Source organism: Echeneis naucrates, chromosome 6 (assembly GCF_900963305.1).
Source record: "Echeneis naucrates chromosome 6, fEcheNa1.1, whole genome shotgun sequence".
In the NCBI taxonomy this organism is placed as follows: Eukaryota; Metazoa; Chordata; class Actinopteri; order Carangiformes; family Echeneidae; genus Echeneis; species Echeneis naucrates.
Genome location: NC_042516.1, coordinates 3,940,182 through 3,965,076, shown reverse-complemented (window position 1 = coordinate 3,965,076; position 24,895 = coordinate 3,940,182). Strand labels below are relative to the sequence as shown.

General features: G+C 39.8%; 1 protein-coding gene across 2 annotated transcripts; it reads right to left on the bottom strand.

Moving 5' to 3' along the window:
• Positions 1-99: 99 nt before the first annotated feature.
• LOC115045036 (E3 ubiquitin-protein ligase RNF19A) lies at positions 100-24,655 on the bottom strand. Of its 2 annotated transcripts, XM_029504498.1 has the most exons (11): positions 24,459-24,655; positions 19,242-19,318; positions 13,255-14,247; positions 8,944-9,152; positions 8,609-8,753; positions 8,088-8,250; positions 6,302-6,416; positions 5,849-6,010; positions 5,356-5,569; positions 5,107-5,250; positions 100-3,897 (listed from the first exon to the last, which is right to left on the bottom strand). In XM_029504498.1, exons 3-11 carry the CDS (start codon positions 13,962-13,964, stop codon positions 3,099-3,101), a joined length of 2,661 nt encoding a protein of 886 aa, XP_029360358.1. In that variant the 5' UTR covers positions 13,965-14,247; positions 19,242-19,318; positions 24,459-24,655; the 3' UTR covers positions 100-3,098. The 2 variants fall into 2 exon arrangements, with proteins under 2 accessions (XP_029360358.1, XP_029360357.1); XM_029504497.1 differs by lacking the exon at positions 19,242-19,318.
• Positions 24,656-24,895: the final 240 nt, after the last annotated feature.

The following is a 24,895-nucleotide window of genomic DNA, read 5'->3' as shown; positions in this document are numbered from 1 at the left end:
AATAAAAATACACAAATGCTCAAGCATGGAACAATCCAAAATTCTAAAAAAAAAAAAAAAAAATGCTAACATTTAAGTTTTATTTTTTTTTTATTTCTCTGATATGCATTTACACACATATAGTAAAGCAAATTACCAAACAAATATACAAATATCATATGCCATTCTGCACAAATTACAAATTATATCTGGCACTACAGTTCAAATTAGGTTCAAGAAAAGGGAGTTTTGGCGAAGAATGAGGAAAAAGAACGAAGGTCCAAGGGATGAAACAATTTGCTTCAATGCTTGGAGGACTGCAGCATGTAGCACTGTCCACTGAACCAGATTGAATGTTCATTCAGTACTAGGCCTGGGTAAAAAAACAAACAAACAAATAAAACAAAACAACCCCCCCCCCCAAAAAAAAACAAAAAAAAAAACAAAAAAAAAACACACACACACACACACACACACACACACACACAACCTTAGGAAATGCTTTTACCTAGATGGTAGAGGTTCACCTGAGCCGACTCAGTGGCCTCAGTAAAGTTGACCACTGAGAAGTAAGGACAGGCTAAAGCAAGCACTCTGAAAGAACAGTGCTGAAAACAGAAGTCTGCTCAACAGGAGTCAGGAAAATCAGTAGGGAAGCTAACCCATGACAAACCTAAGTATCCCCATTAACCGTGTGCATTGCAGAGCATCAATGGAATCAGAAATACAGATAACAGTGCAGGTGCCTTGGGCCATGGAGTGGCCTTAGTTATTTTGAAGCATTTATGAAGCATGTACGAAACAGCAGTCTGCATGTCTGTATGATCCTGGGTCTTAGTTTCATTCATCCATGGTGGAAAAGGTTGCACCACACTGTGTACAGGTGACAATTCAAAGGTATAAGATTTAACAAGAGCCTGAGTGCTGTCTTTGGTAGGCAATTGAAAAGTCTTAATTTACCATGTCTACCACAGTATGTCCTGTATGGAAATGAGCATCCCTCCTACACAGACACACATTCTGTGACCTATAATAAGTTGCCATTTGAAGTCTTGAAGACACAGTGGAAAGAGACAAACAAAATAGCTTCTTAAAGGCACCATGAGTTAAAGAAAGATATTAAAGCTCTTTCTTACTCAGTGAGGTGAGGCCATCAGCCTGAATAAACACCTTTGAAAAGGACAAACACATTTTCTTTATACAATTTCACAGAATTGACCAACCCATTGGTTAATGTTGTTATAATGACTATAAGCATTATCTCAACAGCTAAGGTCTTCCAGAGACCCATTCTCTAATCTCATCAATCCTTTCCCACGCCATATATATCACAAGATTTCCACAGAGCTAAACACAGCATGGGCTTCAAAAGTCATTTTAGCATTAAAAACACTGAGGTTTAGGCTACGAGTCTAAGCTTGGTTAATACCAAGCTGGAAAGCACCTTCTCCCACATCAGGACTCTTTGCATCCATCTCTGGATGATTGGTTGTGCTGCCTGTGTTCATTTTAGCACTAAAATGCTTCACAATGTCAAGCTCAGGTCTTATTTTTCATTTGACACCCAGGGGGAAAAAAAGACTAAAGTGAATACAATAAATACAGACAACACAAAGGCTCCTCTGTGACTAATACATTTTGGGAAAAATTAAGAGGCAATTGTGAATCATATTGCCTGGTCCCTGTTTGAGTCAATTTCTACAAATCTGTAACATCAAGATTCCTAGATGTTGTTGCATCCACATTGTAGAGCCAGAAACAAATACTTGCAAAACGGGCACAGTGGTTTTTATTATAGCCTCCACAGATCAAATATGACAGCAACCAAATCAGAGGGGCTGTCTCTGTTGTAAGTGGCAAGAAAGTGAACTTTCAAAAACGTGTCAGCAGGGCAAACACCAGCATTCACAACCTTAACAATACTCATACAGTGGGGCAAAAAAAGTATTTAGTCAGCCACTGATTGTGCAAGTTCTCCTACTTAGAAGATGTCTGTAATTTTCATCATAGGTACATTTCAACTATGAGACAAAATGAGAAGAAAAAAAATTCCAGGAAATCACATTGTAGGATTTTTAAAGAATTTATTTATAAGTTATAGTGGAAAAATAGGTATTTTGTCAATAATAAACGTTCAACTCAATACTTTCTAACATAACCTTTGTTGGTGATGACAGGTCAAACATTTAGGCACTCTCGGCATAGTGTGTTACTGATGGTGGCCTTTGTTACTTTGGACCTCTATGCAGGTCATTCATCAGGTTCCTCCGTGTAGTTCTGGGATTTTTGCTCACCATTCTCATGACCATTTTGACCCCACAGGATGAGATCTTGCGTGGGGCCCCAGATCGAGGGAGATTATCAATGGTCTTGTATGTCTTCTATTTTCTTACAATTGCTCCCACAGTAGATTTATTCACACCAACCTGCTTGCCTGCTTGCCTGCTTGCCTGCTTGCCTATTGCACTCTTCACTCTTCACTCTTCCCAGCCTGGTGCAGGTCTACAATTTTCTTCATGGTGTCCTTCGATAGCTCTTTGGTCTTGGCCATGGTTGAGTTTGGAGTTTGACTGTTTGAGGCTGTGGACAGGTGTCTTTTATACAGATAATGAGTTCAAACAGGTGCCATTAATACAGGTAACGAGTGGAGGACAGAAGAGCTTCTTAAAGAACAAGTTACAGGTCTTTGAGAGCCAGAATTCTTGCTTTTTCTGTGGGTGACCAAATTTTCCACCATAATTTACAAATAAATTCTTTAAAAATCCTACAATATGATTTCCTGAATTTTTTTTCTCATTTAGTCTCATAGTTGAAGTGTACCTATGATGAAAATTACAGACCTGTCTCATATTTCTAAGTAGGAGAACTTGCACAATCAGTGGCTGACTAAATACTTTTTTGCCCCACTGTAAGACTGCACTGTGGGAACCTTTCAATACCTTCTAACAGTTGGTGGACAGTCTGTTTTTTAATGGAGGAGATGAATCCCAACACAACAGGCCCCCTTTACAAAGGAAGAACAGAAAACGCAGGGTAATCTGTAGGCTATGGTTGTTAGTTTAATGAAGGAAAGGATGTTAAATAAAAAGCATTTGTGCAGCACTAAAGGTATTGAGATTTCAGATGTCAGTCTGTATACAGGAGTTCTTGGGCTGCTGCTGGGTTTGGGTGAGATGTTGCGGTCGGTGGTGGTGGTGGTTGTTGGTTTCTTTCAGCTGCTCTCCGGCACTTCTGTAAGAGTTAAGCTCATTGGGACACACCAGGCTGACATTCTCCTCTGTGATGAAGCAGAGGGGTGAGAGCTCTGGCCTGTGGCCCAGGGAGGAGGTGGTGGAGGTGGGAGAGTGGGGGGTAATTACAGCTCCTTGTGCGTGGCAGGAGGAGGAGGAAGTCGGGCAGGTCTCCAAACGGTCATTCTCTACCTCAGGTAAAGGGCTGACAGTGGCAAAGCGCATGTGGTAGTCACCTCCACCGGAACCATGGCTACATGATGTCTTCATGCTCTCCAGATCAGAACAGCTGAACTCTGAGAAGTGGCTGGAGTGGGAGTCAGCCACGGAGGGCAGGCTGCCGCTCAGTGAAGGAGAGTCGAACTCTGAGGAGTTGGTGCTGCGCTGCTCCAGCAACTGAGCATCCATGTCTTCCCGTGTCTCATTGATCTTGGTTCCTCCACAGCCTTTCTTGCGCAGCTTACCTTTGCTCTTCTTGCCTCCAGTGGTGGAGGAACAACAGGAGGCCTCTTTGGCCCACTTGGTGGAGGTTCCTTTGCCTTCTGAGGAGGTGCAGCCGTTAGAAGTGCAGGTCCAGCCGCAGCGGGCAACATGGCTGCTGTCATCCACACTGCTGCTGCCACTGTGATGACGTAGTTTGGTGGGTTTGGATTCAATGTCTACCTGGACTTCCATACTGTTCCCATCCCTAAGATGAAAAAAGGCATTCTTAAAAAATGTGCATGTACAGAATGAAGCTTTATATGTCTAAATCTCTAACGGTGTTCAAGAAAGTGATTAAGAAATAAGCTTCAGAAGGTTTGGGGCTCCTTTTGAGTTGAAATGAAGTACAGTGAAACTTCGGAATTAAAATGTAACCTCTAAAACTAACTTTTTTTTTTACCAAACACTGGCTCCATAACTGATGAAAAGAAACTGATGAAAGCACATTTAAGTTTAATATTAGCTTTGACTTTGTGTTGCCCTAACAGGAGACTGCCTGTTGACACCAGGACAGCCACTTTTATGTATTTCTGGATCAGCAGGACATTCCTTCTACTCTAATAATCAAGTAAATAGGGCTATGTTTGTGTTGGCCTCTTTCTTACTTTGGACATGTTACAGTCCCCTCTAATCCCTAGTGCCATTTTTTTTCCAATGGTTCAAACATTTATCTATTTTTAATAACTCCTTTTAATCTAACCAGTGAACTGTTAAAGGCCAGTTAATAACTGTCAGCTAGAGGCCAGAAGGAAAAAAAAAAAAAAAAAAAAAAAAAACTCCCTAATAACAGGCAACCCACAAATATTGACCCTGTCTTGAGGATTTTTAGGACTTAAATTCCTGTGTTTAGAGCAGTAAAAATCACAAACTGCTCTGACCAGAAGACTACGCCTGTTTGGATTTAACAACATAAGAAAGCTTCTTGGAGAAAACAGGAGATAAAATCAGATGAAAAAACATTGCTGGACGTGGAGAACCTCAACAGAGATTCCATGAGCCTGTGTGGCAGCAAGGGGGCTGCTGCCATGTCTTGACCATAGTTTAAACACTGAGACCATCTCACATCAAACTAAATAGAGAAGAATGTAATATTCGTGGCACTGAGTTGTGCTTTCAACAAAGAAAAGCAAATTAAAACGTGCACATCATATAAGAGAGTTCAAACAAGCAAATCAGTGATAAAATTCATGTATCTTAGTATAACAATGAAAGTACACCAGTGGAAATTGATCCCTGGTTTGCATTCTCTAACCTTAGTTACATGGTACAGACTGAAATTGCACAGCTGGTTGAATCCTTATTTTATAATGAGTATTTCGGGAAGAATACATACTAAATGTAAATGCACTGACACTGTCAATGTGCAGTCCCTTAGCCAAGTGCTTTATCCAGATAAAAGGTAAATAATGCTCACCTGTCCAGGGGCATGTATGCATTAAGAATGGATCCAGCCATTGCTTTGGTGCTAGCATTGTCGCTGATTGTACCAAGGCTGACAGTGCCAGATTCACCGCTGAGGCTGCAGCGCTCCTTCTGCACATCAGCCTGCACCTCCAGCCTGACAACAAGTGAGAGGGGAGATTTAAGTAATGCAAAAAGGCAGCATGAAATCTGAGGTTGATTCAACATCTTAATTCCACTACATGTGTTTCTGTTTCAGTACCTGCTTAGGTAATTGACCATGGCACTGCCAGAGAGACTGCCAGTGATGCTGGCTCCGGCCAGGGCCATGGTGGAGGCTGTCTCACTCAGGTTGTCTCTGATGGCACCCAGACGGTCCATGTGGCTGCCACTGGCACTCAGGCTACCCGTCAACCCCCCAACACTGCCTTCACCTATACTGGGGTTGTTCCTTTTGTCTGCTACAGATGTAGTGTCTACAAAGAAAATACAAATTGAAAATTAGGAATTTTTTTTCTTGAAGATTCTCCAGAAAAAGGATGTTTTATTGTGAAATGAGACACAGCACAGAAAAGCGGAAAGTCATAGAAGGAAAAGAATAGGTTTCCATTCAAAATTATATTTTGTGTCAATACTGTGTAAATCAGCAAAAAGGAAATTATGTAATTAAACTTTTAATTAGACACAGATAACAATGGGGGTTTACATTTGCATGACATTCAGGGTGTTTGTAGGTGGGGAGGACCAAAGCTTACCGGTAGCAGCTGCCCCGCTCCCAACATTCATGTCATTTTCATCATCAAATTCTATGCGAACTCCTTTGCCATTGCCGGCTGAGACACCACAACCTCCACTGCGGCACAGAGAGATGGGCACAACGCCATAGACGTATGCAAGCATGATGGGAACGCCAATGCCTGGGGGTTGAAAAAGACAAACATTAGACCAAAGCACCAATGGGGGGGGGGGGGGCGGGCAACAGATTATAGAGGGTAGAACTGAGATGCACATCTTAACAGGCTCCTCCCATTTTACCATCTTTTGCACAACTCAGATTTCCTTTGAAAACTAATTTCTGTGTATTTAGAGCCAAATTCAAAGTAAAATAAGAATATCCAGGCATGCAGAGAAGCAGAGAAAGAGAAAGGGGAGAAAAGAAGAAAAGGAAGGCGCTAGGAGCGATTGAAGAGACTCAAGAACAGACTGACCAACAGTCACTGCAGCTACCACTGGAGACACAATGACAGAGAGTGTCACCCCACCAGCGATCACAAGGTTCCTCTTGTGGTTGGAAATGTCTTTGCCTTCATAGCGATTGTGGATCTGTTAGAGAAAAAGGAGACCATTGACAGTTAGAGCCTCTGGAAACTCAGGAAAAGAAGGTCAACTTAAAAAACGGCTCCCCTACAGAACACAACACAAGAAGAATGACTAATCAATTCAGTGTTAACTACTAATTTAACATTGTTCAGTGAAGTAGCATCCACATGTAACCAGGACAGCATTATTCATTTCCCTCGGGTAGGTTATAAAGTGCTTAGCTGTACCAATGAGTGCAAATGGTTTCGCTGGTATTTTCTTTTAGGACCCAACTAACAAAACAAAGACACAACAACAACAAAAAAAGAAATCTTCAACTAATGCTTTTGGGCTGGCTGTTCATGGAGATACTTTCTGGCCAGCCGACCTATGATATCTTTCTTAAACCATTTTTGTTTACATTTTTAAGCACACTTGTGAGGGTGTGATCATAGCCAAGAAATTAATACAGAGCAGAGTGCAAGTTAGTCTCAGAGAGCAGGTCATCTCAACTGTGAGTGGTAATCCTGCACTATAGAGCTGTCCACAGTGTCAGTGTTCAAACCAGCCACTACAGCTGGGGAATTGTTCAATTGTTGAAAAAAATCTATCTTCTTTATTTTAATATTTTTTATTTTTATTCCTTTGTGCTTCTAACTTAATTGATTTGTCCTGAATTGTTTTTGAATTGTTTATTTGCACACGTTTCATAGAAGGTATTAAATGGATCCTGAATGAATACACTAAAAAAGAAAAAAAAAATATTGTAAGAAGGCTAGCATATTTTCCAACAAGTACAACTGGAAGAAAATGGGCTCACTCAAAAAGGTGACTCAATTGGTGGAAAATATAGTGTATTATCCAAACAGTTAAAATTTATGACTGAAAGAGTTGAATTGGTTGATAGAATTTTTGTGCTCTTGCTAAAATCCAAGAAAGTGCACACACAACAACAAAAATTAAATGTGTTAAGTAGAGAATACATCTATAATAGGATCTGTTTAATGACTTATCACAATGCTGATTCAATGTCAGGACTGAACAGCTTCATTCAAATGGTGCATGCAGAATTTAGGATATTCATACGAAGTGGCTCGCGAGTCATGTGATCACTGTTGAATGTGGTTTGGTTTGGTTTGTTCAGGGGAAAGGTTTGTTGGCTCTGGTTTATTCTTTGCTTGATGGAGAGGGAAATTCTGGAGAGTTTGAGCACTTTCATTTCACACCGTCATTAAACAGCACACAACAAGACTCCTTAGTAATACAGCAAAAGTGTGTAGACCAAGACACAGGTTATTCAAAAATTACTTCAGTCTGTCTGATGACTGCAGGACCTGATAAAATTGCACGGTCATAGGCCAAGTAGGTAGTTACTATTTCATTCTGTTCATCTTTATTTCCATTACTGATAAGTGCATTATGTATTAAGTCATGTAAACCTTTACAACTCAAAGTATACTGCCTCAGGGGAATTCTGTGTAAGACAGAGCTCTTCAAATGAAACCCTGTGCTTTGTAATACTTCTTACTGTTCAATACAGTCAAATATTTGAACAGTAAAACTAAACAGGGACTGAATGAATCAATGTTCTTCAGAATTCCTGTACTTCAACCTGCATGCAGTATATACATATACACATGTACATATATACATACATACATACATACATTATGACTGAGAAGGTGAGAGTCTCACCTTCCTTCCCACATATACAGGGATGCCAATGATCATGGCAGGAATAGCTATGCCAGCAATGAGTGCGATGCCAACAGGAGCACCAACAAGTGTTCCCAGCTGCCACAAAATTTTTTTCTTCCTGCTCCAAGGCTTCTTCCCCCAGAAAGTACACCCTGAAGGACTGAAAAGGAATTAAAAATTTAAAAAATAAGGCAGTGAAGTTGTTTATACAATTGTTAAACTTTTTCATCTTGTCAAACTGGGGTAAAATGTTTCTTCAAATGTTGACAAAGATCCCCAGTGGGTTAACCAGCTATTAATTAAGAAAGCAGCCATCAAAAAATCTCAACCTGTCAAAAACAACATTCATGCATTGTAACTGACCTTTAAATTTTGAACTGCCACAAGTAAAAGATACAAAATATTAAAGCAAAAAGCAAACATGATGGCCGTAATGATTGAGAGTGTTTTATTAGAAGTGCACAAGTTTAACTAACCAAGTCATGAAAGGTAGGTTTGTGTGTATATGACATACTGACCTTAGGTAGTGCAGGTCTGAGATTTCCTTCATACAGAGCCAACAAAATTCACAACCACAGACAGCACAGGTCATGTGGTTACAGCTGCCATCATTCATCTTGATGATGTAAGCAGCACAGCGTGGACATGGCTTGATGTCATCAGCTGACAGGAAGAGAATATGATTTATTGATAATTAGGTTTAACTGGCTAAACAGCAGCAAATGTCACTGCAGCAAAATAGGTCTGGTCAGATACCATCACTTACATTTCATCATCCACAAAAAGTACATGGGCAATCATGCAACTCTCTGTGCCTTGAGCATATGAGTGAGGGTGCACTCAGTCAGTTTACCTGCAGCTCCACTCTCTTGGCTGTAGCTGAGGGAGGATGAGCGGACGGTCCTCAGACGAAGACTTTGGGCTCTCTGTTGTCGTGCTGCATCACAGGTTTGGTTGGGATGCCACAGCTGTTTGCAGTGGTAGCAGAACTCTGTACCACAGCCATCTCTGCCACATGTGATCTTAGGGCAGCTGGCACATCCAAAGGCTATCACTGCATACCTAATAGAGAATAAACAAAATACAAATACAGACAGACAGAAAGACACACCTTTTGTTATCATTTTGTTTGCTTTCCTCTGACAAAAGGATGTCAAACTGATTGCAAGGTGTTGTTCAACCCCAGGACAGATTCACAAAGTAAAGTTAGTTTGGGTTAATTGCAGAAGCTATTAAGATTTTATGTCCATAACCACTGCAGCTACAGACAGTCTTCCCTTTCAATACCTTGCTGCTTTTTCAGGAAACCCTCAGGACCCCACAGTAACTCTGAACAGTTCGCCTGGCTCACCCAAATTAGACCCTTCCAATTCAACATCCCCAACCTTGAAAATTCTGAGTCAGGTACAGGTAATATTTAATTGTTAACTATATGCACTGAAATATAGGTATTTTTGAAGCAGATTTCATTGACTCTTGACTTTGACTTTGACTTAAATGCCATGACCTTTCATAATGGCATAATGGCATAAACCCTGATAACTTTTCTAACATTTTTTGTTGAAATTACATTAGTTACTTTATGCAACATTTTGCTGCTACTGCAACCCCCTTTAAAAAAAAAAAAAAAAAAAAAAGTATATGGATATAACCATTAGTAAGATGGCAATCTTGAGTGTGCTTTCATGAATTGCATCAGTGAAATAACATCTGGAAATGTGTGTTTAGTTTGTTTTTTTATGAGAACTCTAATTCAAGAGGCAGACTGTTTTTACTGCTCTTCTTTGGTTAATGGGCACGAAACAATTGCATAAATGATGATGATTGGCTGGGGTAGAGTAAAATTTCATGGCAAGCCAATCAGAAGTAGAGTTGGGCAGGTGTTGTTTACAGAAATTCCAAAGCACGCATTGTTGGACAGACAACGGCCGACACAGCAAATGAGTCAGTCAACGAGAAACAGGAATGGCAGTCTTTTACACATGGAAGCATTACCATTACTTTTTCCTCCAAGAAATTAAAGGAACGAACGTAATGGTGAAATGGACATTATGCCCTGGACAAAAGAGCCTCTCCACGTCAGTGTCAAGCATTTCAAATGTACTCAAACATCTTAGAATTGAACATGTACATATATTTTAAGTTCCGTTAAAGATGGGTGAAGGTGGGGTCCAAGTTCCGACACATTTGAGCATTAAAATATTTACTTGAAAGTAACAATAGTTACTTTCTGCAGTAACTACTTATTTTTATCATTTGTAACTGGGTAACTAATTTAATTACTTTTTGGGAGAAGTAACGAGTAACTAACTAATTACTTTTTTTAAAGTAACTTGCCCAATGCTGCTGGCCAGTACTACACGCGCAACTTCATTTCATAAATGGGTATGGCAATAACTAAGTAACTAAGTAACTTGTTAGAGCTGACCAAATTGGCAATGTATTAACTGGCAAATAGTTTTTTCCCCATCAGCATTACAGGTGGTGATAAAAGGGTTACTGGTTTCCTGCTACTCACAGTCAAAATGCTAAATGGTTAGTATTACCTTTTAATTTTTAATTACTGGGTTTTCCTAGATACATAATTATGAGGTAGTCACCTCTAGCATATTGTGTGCCCCCCCACAGCTCTAAAAACTTTCACATGCTTGATGTGGCAGCACTGTTTCAGTAATAGCGCACCGGAAGTCACTGCTAAAAACTGCCTGTGAGGAAGAAAAGAACAACCAGTTTCATAGGATTTCCTCACAGATTTTCTTCTCAACAGCAGATGCGTTGTCATTATTACATGGCAGTGTTTTTATCTTCTTTTCAAACAGATAAATACTGATTCTTTTATATCCAAGTACGTCTAGTTTCTTAGAAAAAAAGTCTCCTAAATAGGTTTTACACGCCATCAATATAATGTTAATATTTCTGGCTTTAAAGAGATGTCCCATAAAATAATTTAATACTTGAATACAAGGTAATTTGCAACAAGCAGAATCATGGGTGAAGGTGAAACAGCACAGACAATCAATTACTGGCAGTGAAAACGTAATAATCCATGTTACTGACAAAATGCTGTAAATTTGGGAGGTCTTAAAGTAGTAAACAGACTCAAGAAATGGGACTGACGTTTGCTGGCGAGGGTCAGAGTTCAGGGTGCGACAAAGTGGCGAGGCTAGGGTGTTCAGTTGCCAAGGAATAATGTTAAATTAACAAAAAACTGACATTTACTTGAGTTAACATCACTTTTTCTTAATCTTTCAAGATTGTTGGCTTGGTTACTGCATATGGCAAGAACTTTTTTTGTTGAAAATTTTGGGAATTCATATCTCAAATAGGTTAACAATACACTGTACAAATTTACTATCCCTTTAAGTCATCACTTATCATCACTCATTCATCTTCATCTGCTTTATCTGTATCTGGGTCGCGGGGCTGCTGGAGCCATTCCCAGCACACATTGGGGAGGGGCAGGATACACCCTGGACAGGTTGTCAGTCCAACGCAGGGCCAACACACAAGGACAAACAGAGACAAACAACCACTCACGCTCGCATTCACACCTACGGTCAATTTAGGGTTAACCTATACATGCACGTCTTTGGGCGGTGGGAGGAAACTGGAGTAGCTGGAGGAAATCCACACAGACACAGGGAGAGCAAATATTTTTCACAATCAATGTATTTTGTATTTTAGGAGTATAACCATGAGGCGTCATTCTAATTTGCTACCTTTTTAAGTCATTAATGGACAAATTTCTACTTCCAAACGAAATGGACAATTTAGTTACCAATTAATCCAAACATGCATGTCTTTGGACGATGGGAGGAAACTCACACAAGGACAGCGAGGTAATGCAAACTCCACACAGAAAGGACCCAGGCCGGGAACCAGCCCGCAATCTTCTTATTGTGGGGCAACAGTGCTAACCACTATGCCGCTGTGCTGCCCCCTTTAAGTCATTTGGACTTTTTTTTTTTTTATTGTTTTGACAAAAATGTCAAAATTTCCAAAACTAAACCAAATATTTTTTTCCACTTTTAAATCTTTTGATCAACTTCAGTGTTAATGGAAACTACCAAATACTGTATAATTTATGTGATGCCAATATTTTTTGTGAAATAAACTTTAAAATGTTTTATTTTTCCACATCCTTAATGCGGGGCGGCAGTGGTTAGCACTATTGCTCCACAATAAGAAGGTTGGGGGTTCGGTTCCCAGCCTGGGGCCTTTCTGTATGGAGTTTGCATTACCTCGCTGTCCTTGTGTGAGTTTCCTCCCATCGTCCAAAGACATGCATGTTTGGATTAATTGGTAACTAAATTGTCCATTTAGTTTGGAAGTAGAAATTTGTCCATTAATGACTTAAAAAGGTAGCAAATTAGAATGACGCCTCATGGTTATACTCCTAAAATACAAAATACATTGATTGTGAAAAATATTTGCTTGAGCCAGTTGAGGGCACAGCATCCATGTATGTGTGTGCATTATAAGAATGGCACCACTTCGTATTATTTCAATGTTAAAATGCAAATTCACATTTACTTGGTTTTTTTAATTACTGTCTGAACATTTTCAGCTCATTTTAACAATACTGTATAGCTGTCACCATTTTGTCATTATAACCATTGAAATTAACTATTTATACATTTCCGGCTCTAGGTATAATATTCTATGGGGATAAATAAACAGAAAAATAGTTTAGATCCAACATGAATTTCAAGTCTATTGTGCATGTCTGGCCACATACTGAGTGCAAATTGATTCTCAAATGAGCTGATATGCTATTGGCTCATAGTTATGCGAGTAAGATAGGAGGGATGTTTTCAGGAGAGCTTATCGTGCTCATAATTTACAAATTAAGCTCTTACAATATTCAACATTCTTTTGAAAAAAAATTATCTCAGGTAGCCAATGACATTGACGTTCCTGCTGAATAATGATGGGCTACTTCTAGAAATGAAAAGCATGAGTGCTGATTGAGGAAACCACTTTTATCAGGTAACAGGTAAACCAGAGACAACTTCAACAGGTCAGCATAAAGTCTGTTGGGCAAGAAAAAAAACCCCAAACAAATCTTTCAAGATGTTTTCAAAGATTTCATGAAATGATAAGTGTGCCCATCATGGGAGCTGTGAAATTTAGTTTTCTTTTTATATGTAAATTAATTGCTTACCCACAGTCTGGTGCAGGACACCAGCGGCAGTCAGGATCAGCCACCAGCCACCTCCTTAGCATGAACTCCTCATATTTCTCCATGAGAACACGGTCGCTCAAGATCATGCAGATATCGTGTGGGTTGAAGCGCTCCGAACACTCAGGGCAGCTGATGTTTACACGTGACTCTGAGATCTCAATGCGCAGGTATTGGCGAAGGCAATCGATGCAGGAGCGGTGGTGACACGTCATGATGTCAGGAAAATTCTCCCTGGAGTGGCGCAGAAGGCACAGCGGGCACTCCAGTAGCTCAGCCCCCATTCCACCCCCCACCTTGGAGGAGGAGGATGAGGTAGAGGAAGAAGGCCCTGAGGCAGATGAAGTGGTGGCAGCGGCAGCCGAGCCAGTTCCGGTCCCAGCCGAGAAGAAGGCAGAGTTCTTGTCATTACACATTTCGGAATGGATGCTCTCAATGCTAGCAATACCATCCACCCCTCCAAGGCCTGTAGGTCCAGGCTGTTGGGGCTCTCCGGATCTTTGGCGCCCAGATTTGGGTTCCCGACCTCGCCTTCTAAAAAGAGATGTCAGGGAGAGGCGCCTCTTCTTGGGAGCCTTCTTCACAGAGGGCAGTGAGATTGAGGAAGCAGTGGACTGTAGGTCCCGGTCAGATCCCATCACCCCACCACTGCCACCACCCATCTGCTGGTGCTTCTGCTTCTGCAAGCTCATCTCTCCTGAGGGAGGGGAGGGGTGTGCCAGTGGGGAGCCAGGGTTAGGTAGCCTGTCCCTCGCATGTGTAGGGTGGTCTGGAAGAGGGATGGGACTGGGAGAGGGAGTAAGGTGATGGATGAGGGAGGTGGAGGATGGGCCAGGGTGGGGGGATAGGGCTCCAGAGGGCCTGTCTGCGTTTAAGACATGGTGGCTTCTCCTGATCAACCTTGTGGTCACATCTAATAGCCTGATTTTGGCAAAGGGGTGGGGGTCACCTGTTGTGAAACTGATGCAACAGAACCTGGCAAGAATAATGGAAGAAAAATGTGTGGAAACAGGCAAGAAAACAGAAGGAAGAAAACAGTATAGAGAGAGAGAGAACAAAAGGAAATGTGAGTATATAGCAATACATTATAAAGTTCAACCATTCTGTGTCACATATAATATAATGAACTAACGTCATTTTTAGTCATGTGCACAGGCATTTCCAAATTGAGAAAAAAATAAACTCTAAAAAAAATCTAAAAATAATCAAATATTCATTGGTGGACACCAGGAGGTTTATTTTCCTCTTCAAAGGTAACCCAGGAAAATAAATCAAAGAACATTTAACCAATCAGAAAAAGAGGGAACACTGCTCATTGCATTTGATAGTCTGGTGTAGCCATCTGTAAACAGAAGAGGAGACCTGTGAAGGACAACATATTTTGTGATTAATCAATGGCAGCAGTACTATGAGGGAAAGTTCATTTTGGTGGAAAAATGTGAAACATTTTGTCGAGACTATCAACGCATTTTAATTTGTGAAAAAACTTTTCAGAATAGTGAACTTAGACGCCAATTTTATGCATTTAAATTCCTCAGCAAGGCCTTCTGATCCTGAGTTACTGAGAACACTTTGGTTTTTCAAAGTCTTTGCTAGTTTTTGATATTTTGGCTGTGCAAGGTTGCATCGCTGATTGCAGCATCAGTAGCAGAATTGAGAAGAGTGGACAAAACGTCAACAACCTTGGACAGTTCTGACGTAAAGACACTGCTCAAATCTGAGTGCAACATCAGCACTGACAAGGCTGGGGCCCACACTATCCTCTGCTGATAATGACAAAAGATAAAGCATGGCAGGATAAAGCAAGGGTTTTCTTTGGTAGACTGGTTTCTCATCCACAAGCTCTTCATGCAAAGGCAGTAGTAATTCTTTGAAGTTGAATAAGACTAGGTCAAAGTCTTGTATAAGGCTGGCCCATGTCTTGTTAGTGTGTAAAATGAAACATGTACTTAACCATGTACATGAACTATTATAAACAAGTGACATCACCCTACCATATTTGCCTTCTGTCCAGTGTCAGCTGGTGTCAGCCCTTTATCTATTTGCTCATGTCCTGCTCTGTGTAGTCACATTCAGTTAATAGCATTTGAACACATCTGAATTCACAACCAGTAGTTTGGTTATTCAAATCAGAACAATTCTCTACCAGTCAACCAATGATTTTATTATGATTAGGATTATGTCTTTTTGATCATAGGAAGAGCAATTTTTTGTGATGTAAATCATCACTATTTAGCTTGACAGGGTCTCTCTCTCTCCCACTCATTCTTGTTGAACTTGAGTGATTTTACATAGACACAATCAGTCTACTCTCCATGATTCTATGGATTTTATTTTAGAAGAAAGTTACTCCTGAGGCCCAGCTTTCTCACTGAATGTCCAACCCTGAGTGGGTATGTGTGTAGTTATTTGAAACTTTGGTTACATTTTGGCAATCGACCACACTGGAAACACACACAGTAGGACCATTGGACAGAGGCATACACATACATATGGCCATAATCTACACACACGTGCTACAGAGATCTACAGAGCATACTCGATCACACATAAAGACATGTGCTACATGTGCATGCTGTTTAAGTGTTTACTGCACTGCAGCAAAATAGTCCATCCAAAAATCTGTCAATATAGCCAGCAATAGAGAGACATTGCGCAGCACATACCAGGACTGCAGCTGCAAGCTAAACACTGACAAGATCAGCACCACACACCTTTGCCTTTCTGAAACACATGCTGCTTTCTCTCTCGCCCTACCCACCCCGTTCTCTCCTCTTCACTCACAGAAACACAAACAGACAGAAAGAGACAGCAATACCCTTCCTGTTCCACAGTCCTGACTTTCCTTACAGAAAAATCAGAAAACAAAAAACTGATGTGGTGGGCAAGGTTGCCTTAGTATCCCCTGCACATATGGAGGGAGGCATGAGACTCTGAAATGACATTTCATTTAAATTTAACCTTGCAACTCGGTGTTTTGCAAATTTAATTTTCCCTACATTCCTATTGTACAATACTTCTTGATTACACATAAATTTGGCTCAGGGTTAAATCCAATTTACAATTTTAAGAGAACACCATTTAGTTATAGATAAACTGGAAAGTCTTAGTTCAGCATAGTTTCTGGCATATTTGCCACAGGCCATAGAGATACAAAAAGGTAAGGGAAGCAGCAAATAATCAGGTAGAGTTCTGACCTTCAGGGTATTGTGCACTCACTGTGTTGGAAAGTTGCTGCTATTGAACACATTTCTTTTAGTATTTGATATTTGCAGTTTCTTCTCTTCACACTGTACACATTGCGAGTGAAGTACACAGTTCAGCCTAATAGAGTTGATCCAACAATGGAAAGATAATTAATTGTCAAATGCTTTACTTTGACCTTGATGCATGTCACAGGCCTTTCCTAACATAGGAGTGGCTGTCCAGACTGACCGCTACTGATCTGTGTGTGTGAGTGTGAGAGAGAGAGAGAATGTGAGGGGCATGGGGTTTCACCTGAGGCCTTTGCCAACTGCCTCAACTGAAGGCCCTGGTTTAGTCTCAGTAACAAAATGAAACACCTATATCAGCTCACCGTTTGTGATCCTGGGGCAACATTAAGGGCTTTTCTCATTCAGCGTGCTAATTTAAAGGGCATTAGCACAATACAAAACTGCTTAGTGTGAGTTGAACTGAGGTACCGTGTTGGGGGTGGGCCTATGAAAAATCAAGAACAGGCATGTAAAGACTAACTTGTTGAGATAATGATGAAAGGAGAGTAAGGTGGTAAAAAGGAGGAGCTGAAAGAGGATGTGAGGAGCAGTCAACTCTCTTGGTACAAAGCACATTTCCCCTTTACAGATTTAGAAGTAGATTTTGAGGAACTAAAATATAGCATGTAGCCTGTTTAGAAGAGAGCTGATAGAAAGAAGAGACCGGATAACTATACCAGTTTTCCTTGGGGAAAGTTTATTGGGCATTCCATAGAGAAGCTGCAGCTAGCAACAACCGCGGATGTGCTGCTCTGCGCAGCCTTAGTTAGCTTGGCTTAGTGCCACATGTGCCAGTTTTCCACATGAGCAGAACACGAACTACAATCACCAGCTGCAGAGACCTGCCTGTAGGCAGGGAAACGTGGTAGGATGAGCAGTGGCTAGCTGCTCCCAAGAGACTGAACTTTGTACTGAAACTGCCTATGTGTAGCTCCTTATAATTGCCTATATGTAGCTCCTTATAATTGCCGACTAATGCATCATTTTAAGTACACAAAAAGTGTAACTGCCAATGCCACACTGGGTAAACAAAAAATAGTAGCGCCCCACACACAAACAGCATCAAATCACAATTTCTGGTCAGGACTTTTAGAAGATAATCAAAGGGAAAACAGGATGCAGAGATTTGTTAGTTCAAGGCTTTGTATAATATGAAGGGGGGCACTACCACAATAAGCACCTGGGACAAACAAAGCCATAATTTATAAAAACATATATTGCAAAAAAGTGTTGCACTCTTAAGAGAATATGTTACTCTTTCAAACACAAACCACATGCATTAAGAACATTAAAGTGCTCACTTACTTTTTTAACCATTTTGACATGCTGGTTAAACATGAACTTGCACAGATCAATATCAATACTGACAGGAAACCATAAAGGCTACACATCTCCGTGTCCACACCTAGTCTTTTCCTTGGCCAAGAAGAACCAGTACCTTTGATTGGGGGCAGTAAAAAGAGGGGACCACCCTGGGTGACTCTGGAGTGCAGTAGAATGTTATTCCACTCAGTTGACAATTAGATCTGGGATTCTACCTGGTCTAAATTTAGTCAGCAGAGACTCACTAGAGAACTGTGTTTCTAAAAGTGGAAAGCAATCTGTGTGCAGGGTTGCATGAGTGGGGCAAAGACAGTCACCAACATACTGGATCTGGATTTTTTATACATCTATGGCCTCTGTTCAGGTTAATGAAATACAACTGGGCAGTTTTCTGAATAATTTTAACCATTAATTAGGATATTACAATTGATGATGAGATTATGGACATTTTATTATATATTGCATTGCTGAACATAAAAAAGATCTACAAGCTATGATGACTGCTTCACGTTGACCAAGCAAGGCCTTTATCTGTGATATAATAACCACATTTCATAGTCTATTGTGAGCTATTGTTAACAGAAATACATTTTAGTGGAAACCAATAAATAGAAATGAGGTTGCTTTAATTTTTTGGGAAGTAGTGCTGTCATATTGTTCTGGCTTGTTGTTATCCCATTTCACAAACTTGTAACAAATCAAATCAGATTTATTTATATACTGCCAAATCATATAAAAAAAATTTCATCAAGGCACTTTGATATTGACTTGAACAGTTGAGTACTACAGTTGAGTAGACATACAAAGAGAAAGAAATATAGCTACAGACAATCCAGAATAATGAAGACACATACACAAATGTGAATAGGGAAATATGCCACAGCTGAGCCAATATGGTCTGCCAGTCAGTATCACTCCACCTGCATTCCTGGCCTGCCTGCCTCCTGTGTAATGTTGCCCTATGCACATTCCACAACTTCTATGGGGCTGGGGACAGTCGCTGCATTACTGAGGCTTCCCCTGCACCATGAAAAGACAGAGCTACCTCCTGGCAGGCAAACTGAGTAGCTATGGACTGATGTGGGATGAAGTCAAACAGCATTGTTGAGTAAGCTAAAAACTGGGGTATGGACAATAGCTCAATTTGAAGGGCAAATTCAACTTTGTGCTTAAGATTTTGAATTACAAACAGTACAATGTTTCCTCTACATTCAGTGGCAGCCCACCATGCAAAATTTCTTTTTTTTTCTCCTTTCTTTCTTTCTTAAAAAAAAAAAAATTGCCGCAAATACACCAACACAGCATTTCCCCGCCTTTATAGCACATCCTGGTGATGAGCGCAGTGGCGGGGGGTTGGGGGGATCCTATTGGCATTAATACGATGTTACGTACTTGCGAGAGCACGGCCTTGAAAGTGACGTCACATCAGGCACCCAGGGACCAGGTCAGAGAGTCAAAGGAGTGTCATCCTGGAAAATAGGGCAGTGACTTACCAGAGAAAACGTAGACTTATTAACTTAAGATAGCTCATCATAGATTTTACAAGTGACAGACATTCACAAAGTATTTATGGCCAGGTAATGTTACCTCACATACAGGTAGCTGAAGTTAATTGGGCCCGGTGCCAATTCAGTGACGCTAACGTGGGTAAATTAATTGATAGCATAAACCTAATATCTACACACCATGATGCATTAACTGCTGACTGCATTTTCAGATGAGCTTGTTTGTCTTTCTCTAAGAAGAGAAAGACAACTGATGAAGGTGACGCTAGTCATGTATCATTAGCCTATGGGCTATAGATAATCTAAAACCTAATTGTGCATTTGATTTGGATCTGACCCTACAAGAGAGTAAAACAGTGCAAATAACAGCCAAAACAGCAGTGTAAACAGGGAACGCACTGTTTCATGTACAAAGAAGAGGCAAAGCAGACCAGCAGGGGGAAGAAAAGGAAAAGTTTCCAACCCCAACAAAGCCAGTATAGTCTCCAGCTGGCCCCCTCCTTCCAAACATCCCCTATTTCCTCCCTCACTTCACTTACAAGGGGAGGAAATGAGGTAAGCATCCTGGCATTTATGATCAGCTGTGAGCCAAGAAAAGGGTGTGCTATAGACTGTATGAACTGGTAAATTGGGAGAATGAAATTGGTAATATTGAAGAGACAAAACATTATCTTTTAGTTTGGTTGATTTGACTATAAAGCAAATAAAGACAAAAGGATCATACCAGCTACAATATCAACGTGTTGATGTACCAACCAAGACTACCATTTAATCATTATTACACTTTTGACTGGCAAAACTATTCATGTAATCTCAATACAAGCTGGTCTATAGATTTATATTAAAGCAATAGCTCACAACAGGCCATGGAACAGATTTATTATATCAGAGATAAGGGGTGTTGTTCAGTCCAACACAAAGCAAAGGGCTGGCCACTCCTTAATGTGATATATCTGTTTCATGTACTGAAGTGAGCTAAACAGGTGAGCTAAACTTGTTCTTTTTTATTGCTAAGTTAACCTTCTCTTTTTCTTATAACTTATTTTCTCATTTTTAAATTTCCTGTCATATGGCACTGTTACACCAAGACAAATTCCTGTGTACATTGTACATTTGGCAAATAAAGATTCTGATTCTATTGCTTCTATCAACCAGTTATGAAGTTTGGCAAAAAAGTTCACATAAGACACACAAGTTAATAATTTGTTAATTTTTTAATAAATGCAAAAATGTTGATCCTCCTGGCTGCCTGCACATACTGCCCAGTGGTTGCTATGCAACAGACAAACAAGCTACATTTTATTGCCACTGATTTTCATCTATCTGCTCTTTCATTAGCTCTGCATTTCGTTTTTCTTTTAGGCTTAAGTTTCCAATGTTTTTAATTACCCGCTTGCTAGTAAGATATTTTTCTTTCTATGTTACTATATGTTATTTGTCAGTTGCAGCAATACGCGTTTGTGAAAATGAATTTGACGTCATAGCTGTGAATTATATACACTGATATAACACCTATTAATCAATCAGATCACTTGATTTGAGCTACCAGTTTAAAAGAATGTCTTTGAGTAGACACCAAAGGCAGAAACATATAGGAGACAATAAATAAAAATTATTATTATAATTGCAGACTGTTTATCACCCAGAGTTGATTTTATTACAAGTCTACCAAGTGGCCTTATAGTAAACAAAAGTCTTACTTCAATATCATTTAATTTAAATGAGTAACTGTTTCCTTAATTGTCAAGTTATCTTTGCATGAGAAATTGAACAGTCTCTCAACTTATGGTCATCATGGATCATGTTGGGTAAAGTTATGTTTTACTGCTATCGGTCTTTGGTGTTTATGTCCAATATTTATGTCCAGTATTTTTGGTTTGTCCTTAGTTGACTTGTTGGGATGTAGGCTGTACTGTTAAAGGTTTGGCATATATATCCCTTAGGTGGTAACCAGTCACCTATGTCAGACCAGAGTGAAATCAGCAGCTCAATAGTTCTCTCTTGGGCCGTTTAAGCTATATTTGTGTAACAGATTTGTATCTTATTTAGGCTGGGTAGTATGGCTTAAAAATAAAATCTCAGATTTTCTTTTTTTCACACCAAACTAAATTTATGATTTTATTTATTTATTTATTTATTTAGTTTCTTTCCTTCCTTCCTTAAAAAGAAACAAATTGTTCAACAAGTTTTATTTTGTGTTGTTCTGATTTTTCATCTGGTGTTAAAGTGCCAAAGTGTCAGAAGTTCATATTTCTACAAGTTCTACAAATTAAAATTAATTGATAAAATCCATACATCATCCCTATATCCTACGTTTGGAAAGCCAACACCAACAAATAACCACAAATTTAACAGTGGTCATCTGGGGTTACGTTGAAGAGACATAGCACTCTGATCATCTTACACTGTAATAATAGGGTTAAAAATCTCTACCCAACTTCGATGTTCCTATGTTTTCTGCAAGGATCATGCACTGAAGAGGATGCTGGGTTTTTGTGTTGGATCTGTAATTAGGATTTTGAAACTAATCAGATTAAAACATTAAGTCATTTCAACCAACTCCCAGAGGTAGCATTATTTGGGCCAGCTAGCTACATCAAATTAAATGTCCAAGCAACTTCTGACTGAAATAAGTGTCATCTCACATGCATTAGTGCTATTAACCGCTACTGTACACTATAAATGTGTCATGTTCAAATTGAAAGGAGGATAAGTGTAGCAGCATAACAAATGTAGGCAAGGCTTGGTGAACACTGTGTGGCAATTATAGTGAACATCAAATTAAAGTTTGCGAATGAAACCCTCTGACGCATCAGACGCTAATAAACTAACCACCTAAAAAGTTGGTTCAATCAATGAAATCACCATCTTACTTCATTTTATCAAAAATGTACAAGTAGTTAAGCACAGTGTGATAGGTGTCTGATCACACGTGATATATAAATATGCCATAATCAATAACAGCATCTTGATAAGTTGTTCAGACCATCACCCCCACCTAACCTGACATCTATGTTTAACATAGAGCAAGAGAGCTAAGTCACCCACAGGTCCTGACAGTAACGCACTCAGAAAACAAGGCAGGTTGGTATGCTGGGCTAATGACCATCAGAACATACAGCTCTGGAAAATATGCAGCTAAGCATAGTGCAGCACATAACACCCAAAGACTTAAGTCCGAAGGGCTATCTCTAATGGCAATCTCAGCCAAACTACCGAGTGTGGGCATTCTCCAATAACATTTCAAAAATCTAAATATTAAATTTCTTGGTTTAGTACACAGCAGATTTACAGTTTTTCTTCAACTGCTCTTGAAATGTCAACCAAATATTAGGGAAATTATTTTTGTAAAACATTTTAAAAAGAAAATGATTTCTATCTTCAACAGTGTTTTTAACTTGTATCAGAAGTAATCTTCAACCATCCTAAAATACCTGAAAACACATCACATGAATCACATGAACTGAACGTACACTTGCCAGTATAAGCAGGAAGACTGCCCATTGCAAAATACAGAATTTAACTACACAGCTGCTGCAAGCAGAAAACACAAAGTCGGCAGTGCTTGTAATTTATTATCCATGTTGCATTTACCACGGGTGGTCGAGGTTGATGTCATTATTTTTCCTTTGTATGGTCACGTGATTGGAGTAGGATGAATCATGATACTCAAGATACTCATGACTGGCAAGTTAGGATAAACGCATAGGTGGCTGAATCACTGTTTCCAATAGTCTCAATTTCTGCCCATCCAGACTAAAACACAGCCCCAGAGTTTTAAAAATTAAAAATGGACTGCAGCATTTCCCAAATATTCAGAGCAGTGGTTTTGTGTTTCACTGTGTTTATGTTTCCTTTCCTCCACTCTGAATGAATTGTACTGGACAGTATTACACATTGGAACTCTGTAATAACAGTGTATTAAGCTTGCAAAGGGAATAAGATTTGATGAGTTGTAAAGAGTAGAAAAAGTAGGCCTATGTTTAAAAGTAAGGAACAGGAACAAATGACATAATTTCACTCATCAATGACATTAACAATCTGTTAATCTGTCTCCAATTATTCTAGTTTTTGGGTAATATTATTGTGATGACACATCCTTTGTGTTTAAAGGCCGGTCTTCCTAACATCAGTAAAACCTCCTCAACTTGACAATAAGAAAAATAAACAATGCCATTGCTTGATGTTACCCAGACTAAATTCTCGACATTAATGCCTGGGCTAAGGTTTTGCCAAATTAATGAGGGCAAATGGCTGAATGGTCCTTACAGATTTTTGATACATTACCTTGCAACCATCGGCAAACATCAACAGGTTGACTACAATGTGTTTCAGAACATTTGACCCAACTGATCAGGCTCTCATAAGCCACCAATGATAAGAACAATCACAACACATCACTTACAATAACAATCCGAATTGTAAGTAAAATGCCCGCTCTGCCTCTGTCTATCCAACGTCCATATTTGCAGTTAGCAGTCGCCTTTCGTTATTTGGATTGGCAGGTATTGCAAAAAGCACCCCAGTAGACCTCACATCTCCTAACAAACACAACAAAACTGAATAATTTATTTCGCAAACGGAGTATTTTTCAGAAATTTGAAAGACACATTGACTAACAAGCTACCACCCTAGGCCATTGCTGAGACCATCATTGGTTTGTAACGTTTTAGTATAACTTTACAAAATCACAACCTTGTCTCTTCGTTGCTTTCCGTTTTTAACCTTGTCATGTCATTAGCTGGTTTAAGACGTCGTCTTTAAATGGCTGCAAACTAACGGGTCGATGTGTATTTGTTATTATTTAAAAAGTTAGGATAGTGCCAATCGTTTTGTAGTGCACGGACTTCTCGACAACGTCGGGTAGATAGCTGGGTTAGCTACTTAGTTAATAGTGTTTAACACCACTTCGCGTTACCTCAGAAACATTACTGCCTGGTACACATCCAAACAGAAACCAGGACACAAGACGTTATCAAAATATTCACATTTGCGGAGCAGCTAAATGTTTACATGGCTCTTTCAAAGAGTCCAGGATGCCAGCCAGCTAACTACCAAATAGCGAGAGTTAGCAGCTGGTTAGCAAGAAACGATGAGAACGTACCGTCTGTTGCTAGTGACACTTGTCCCGGAGGCAGTAACAAAGAAGAGAGTAGTCGTGCTGTTTTCCAAAGATGCTTTTAAGTGAAGTAACCAATTGTCACACTGCGGTGCCGTGAATTACGTCCCCACTGACACTAGCGGTTATTTTCTGCCTTGGGTCCCACCTATCTGCTCCGTTTCGAACGACAACAACGCCTGTGGAGCTTGCTCTGTTGTTCACACTTCTCGTTTTAGCCACAAATTCAAATCGCATCGCGAGATTTTGATCAGCATTTCCGATGACTCCGCGTAATGTCTTTAGAAATTGATCTCATCTTTACCAAAGGTCACCTGGAAAACATCCAATAATAATAATAATAATAATAATTATAATAATAATAATAATAATAACTGGTATTGACAAGTGGATCCAAAAAATAGCAGCAAAATGCCCTCGAG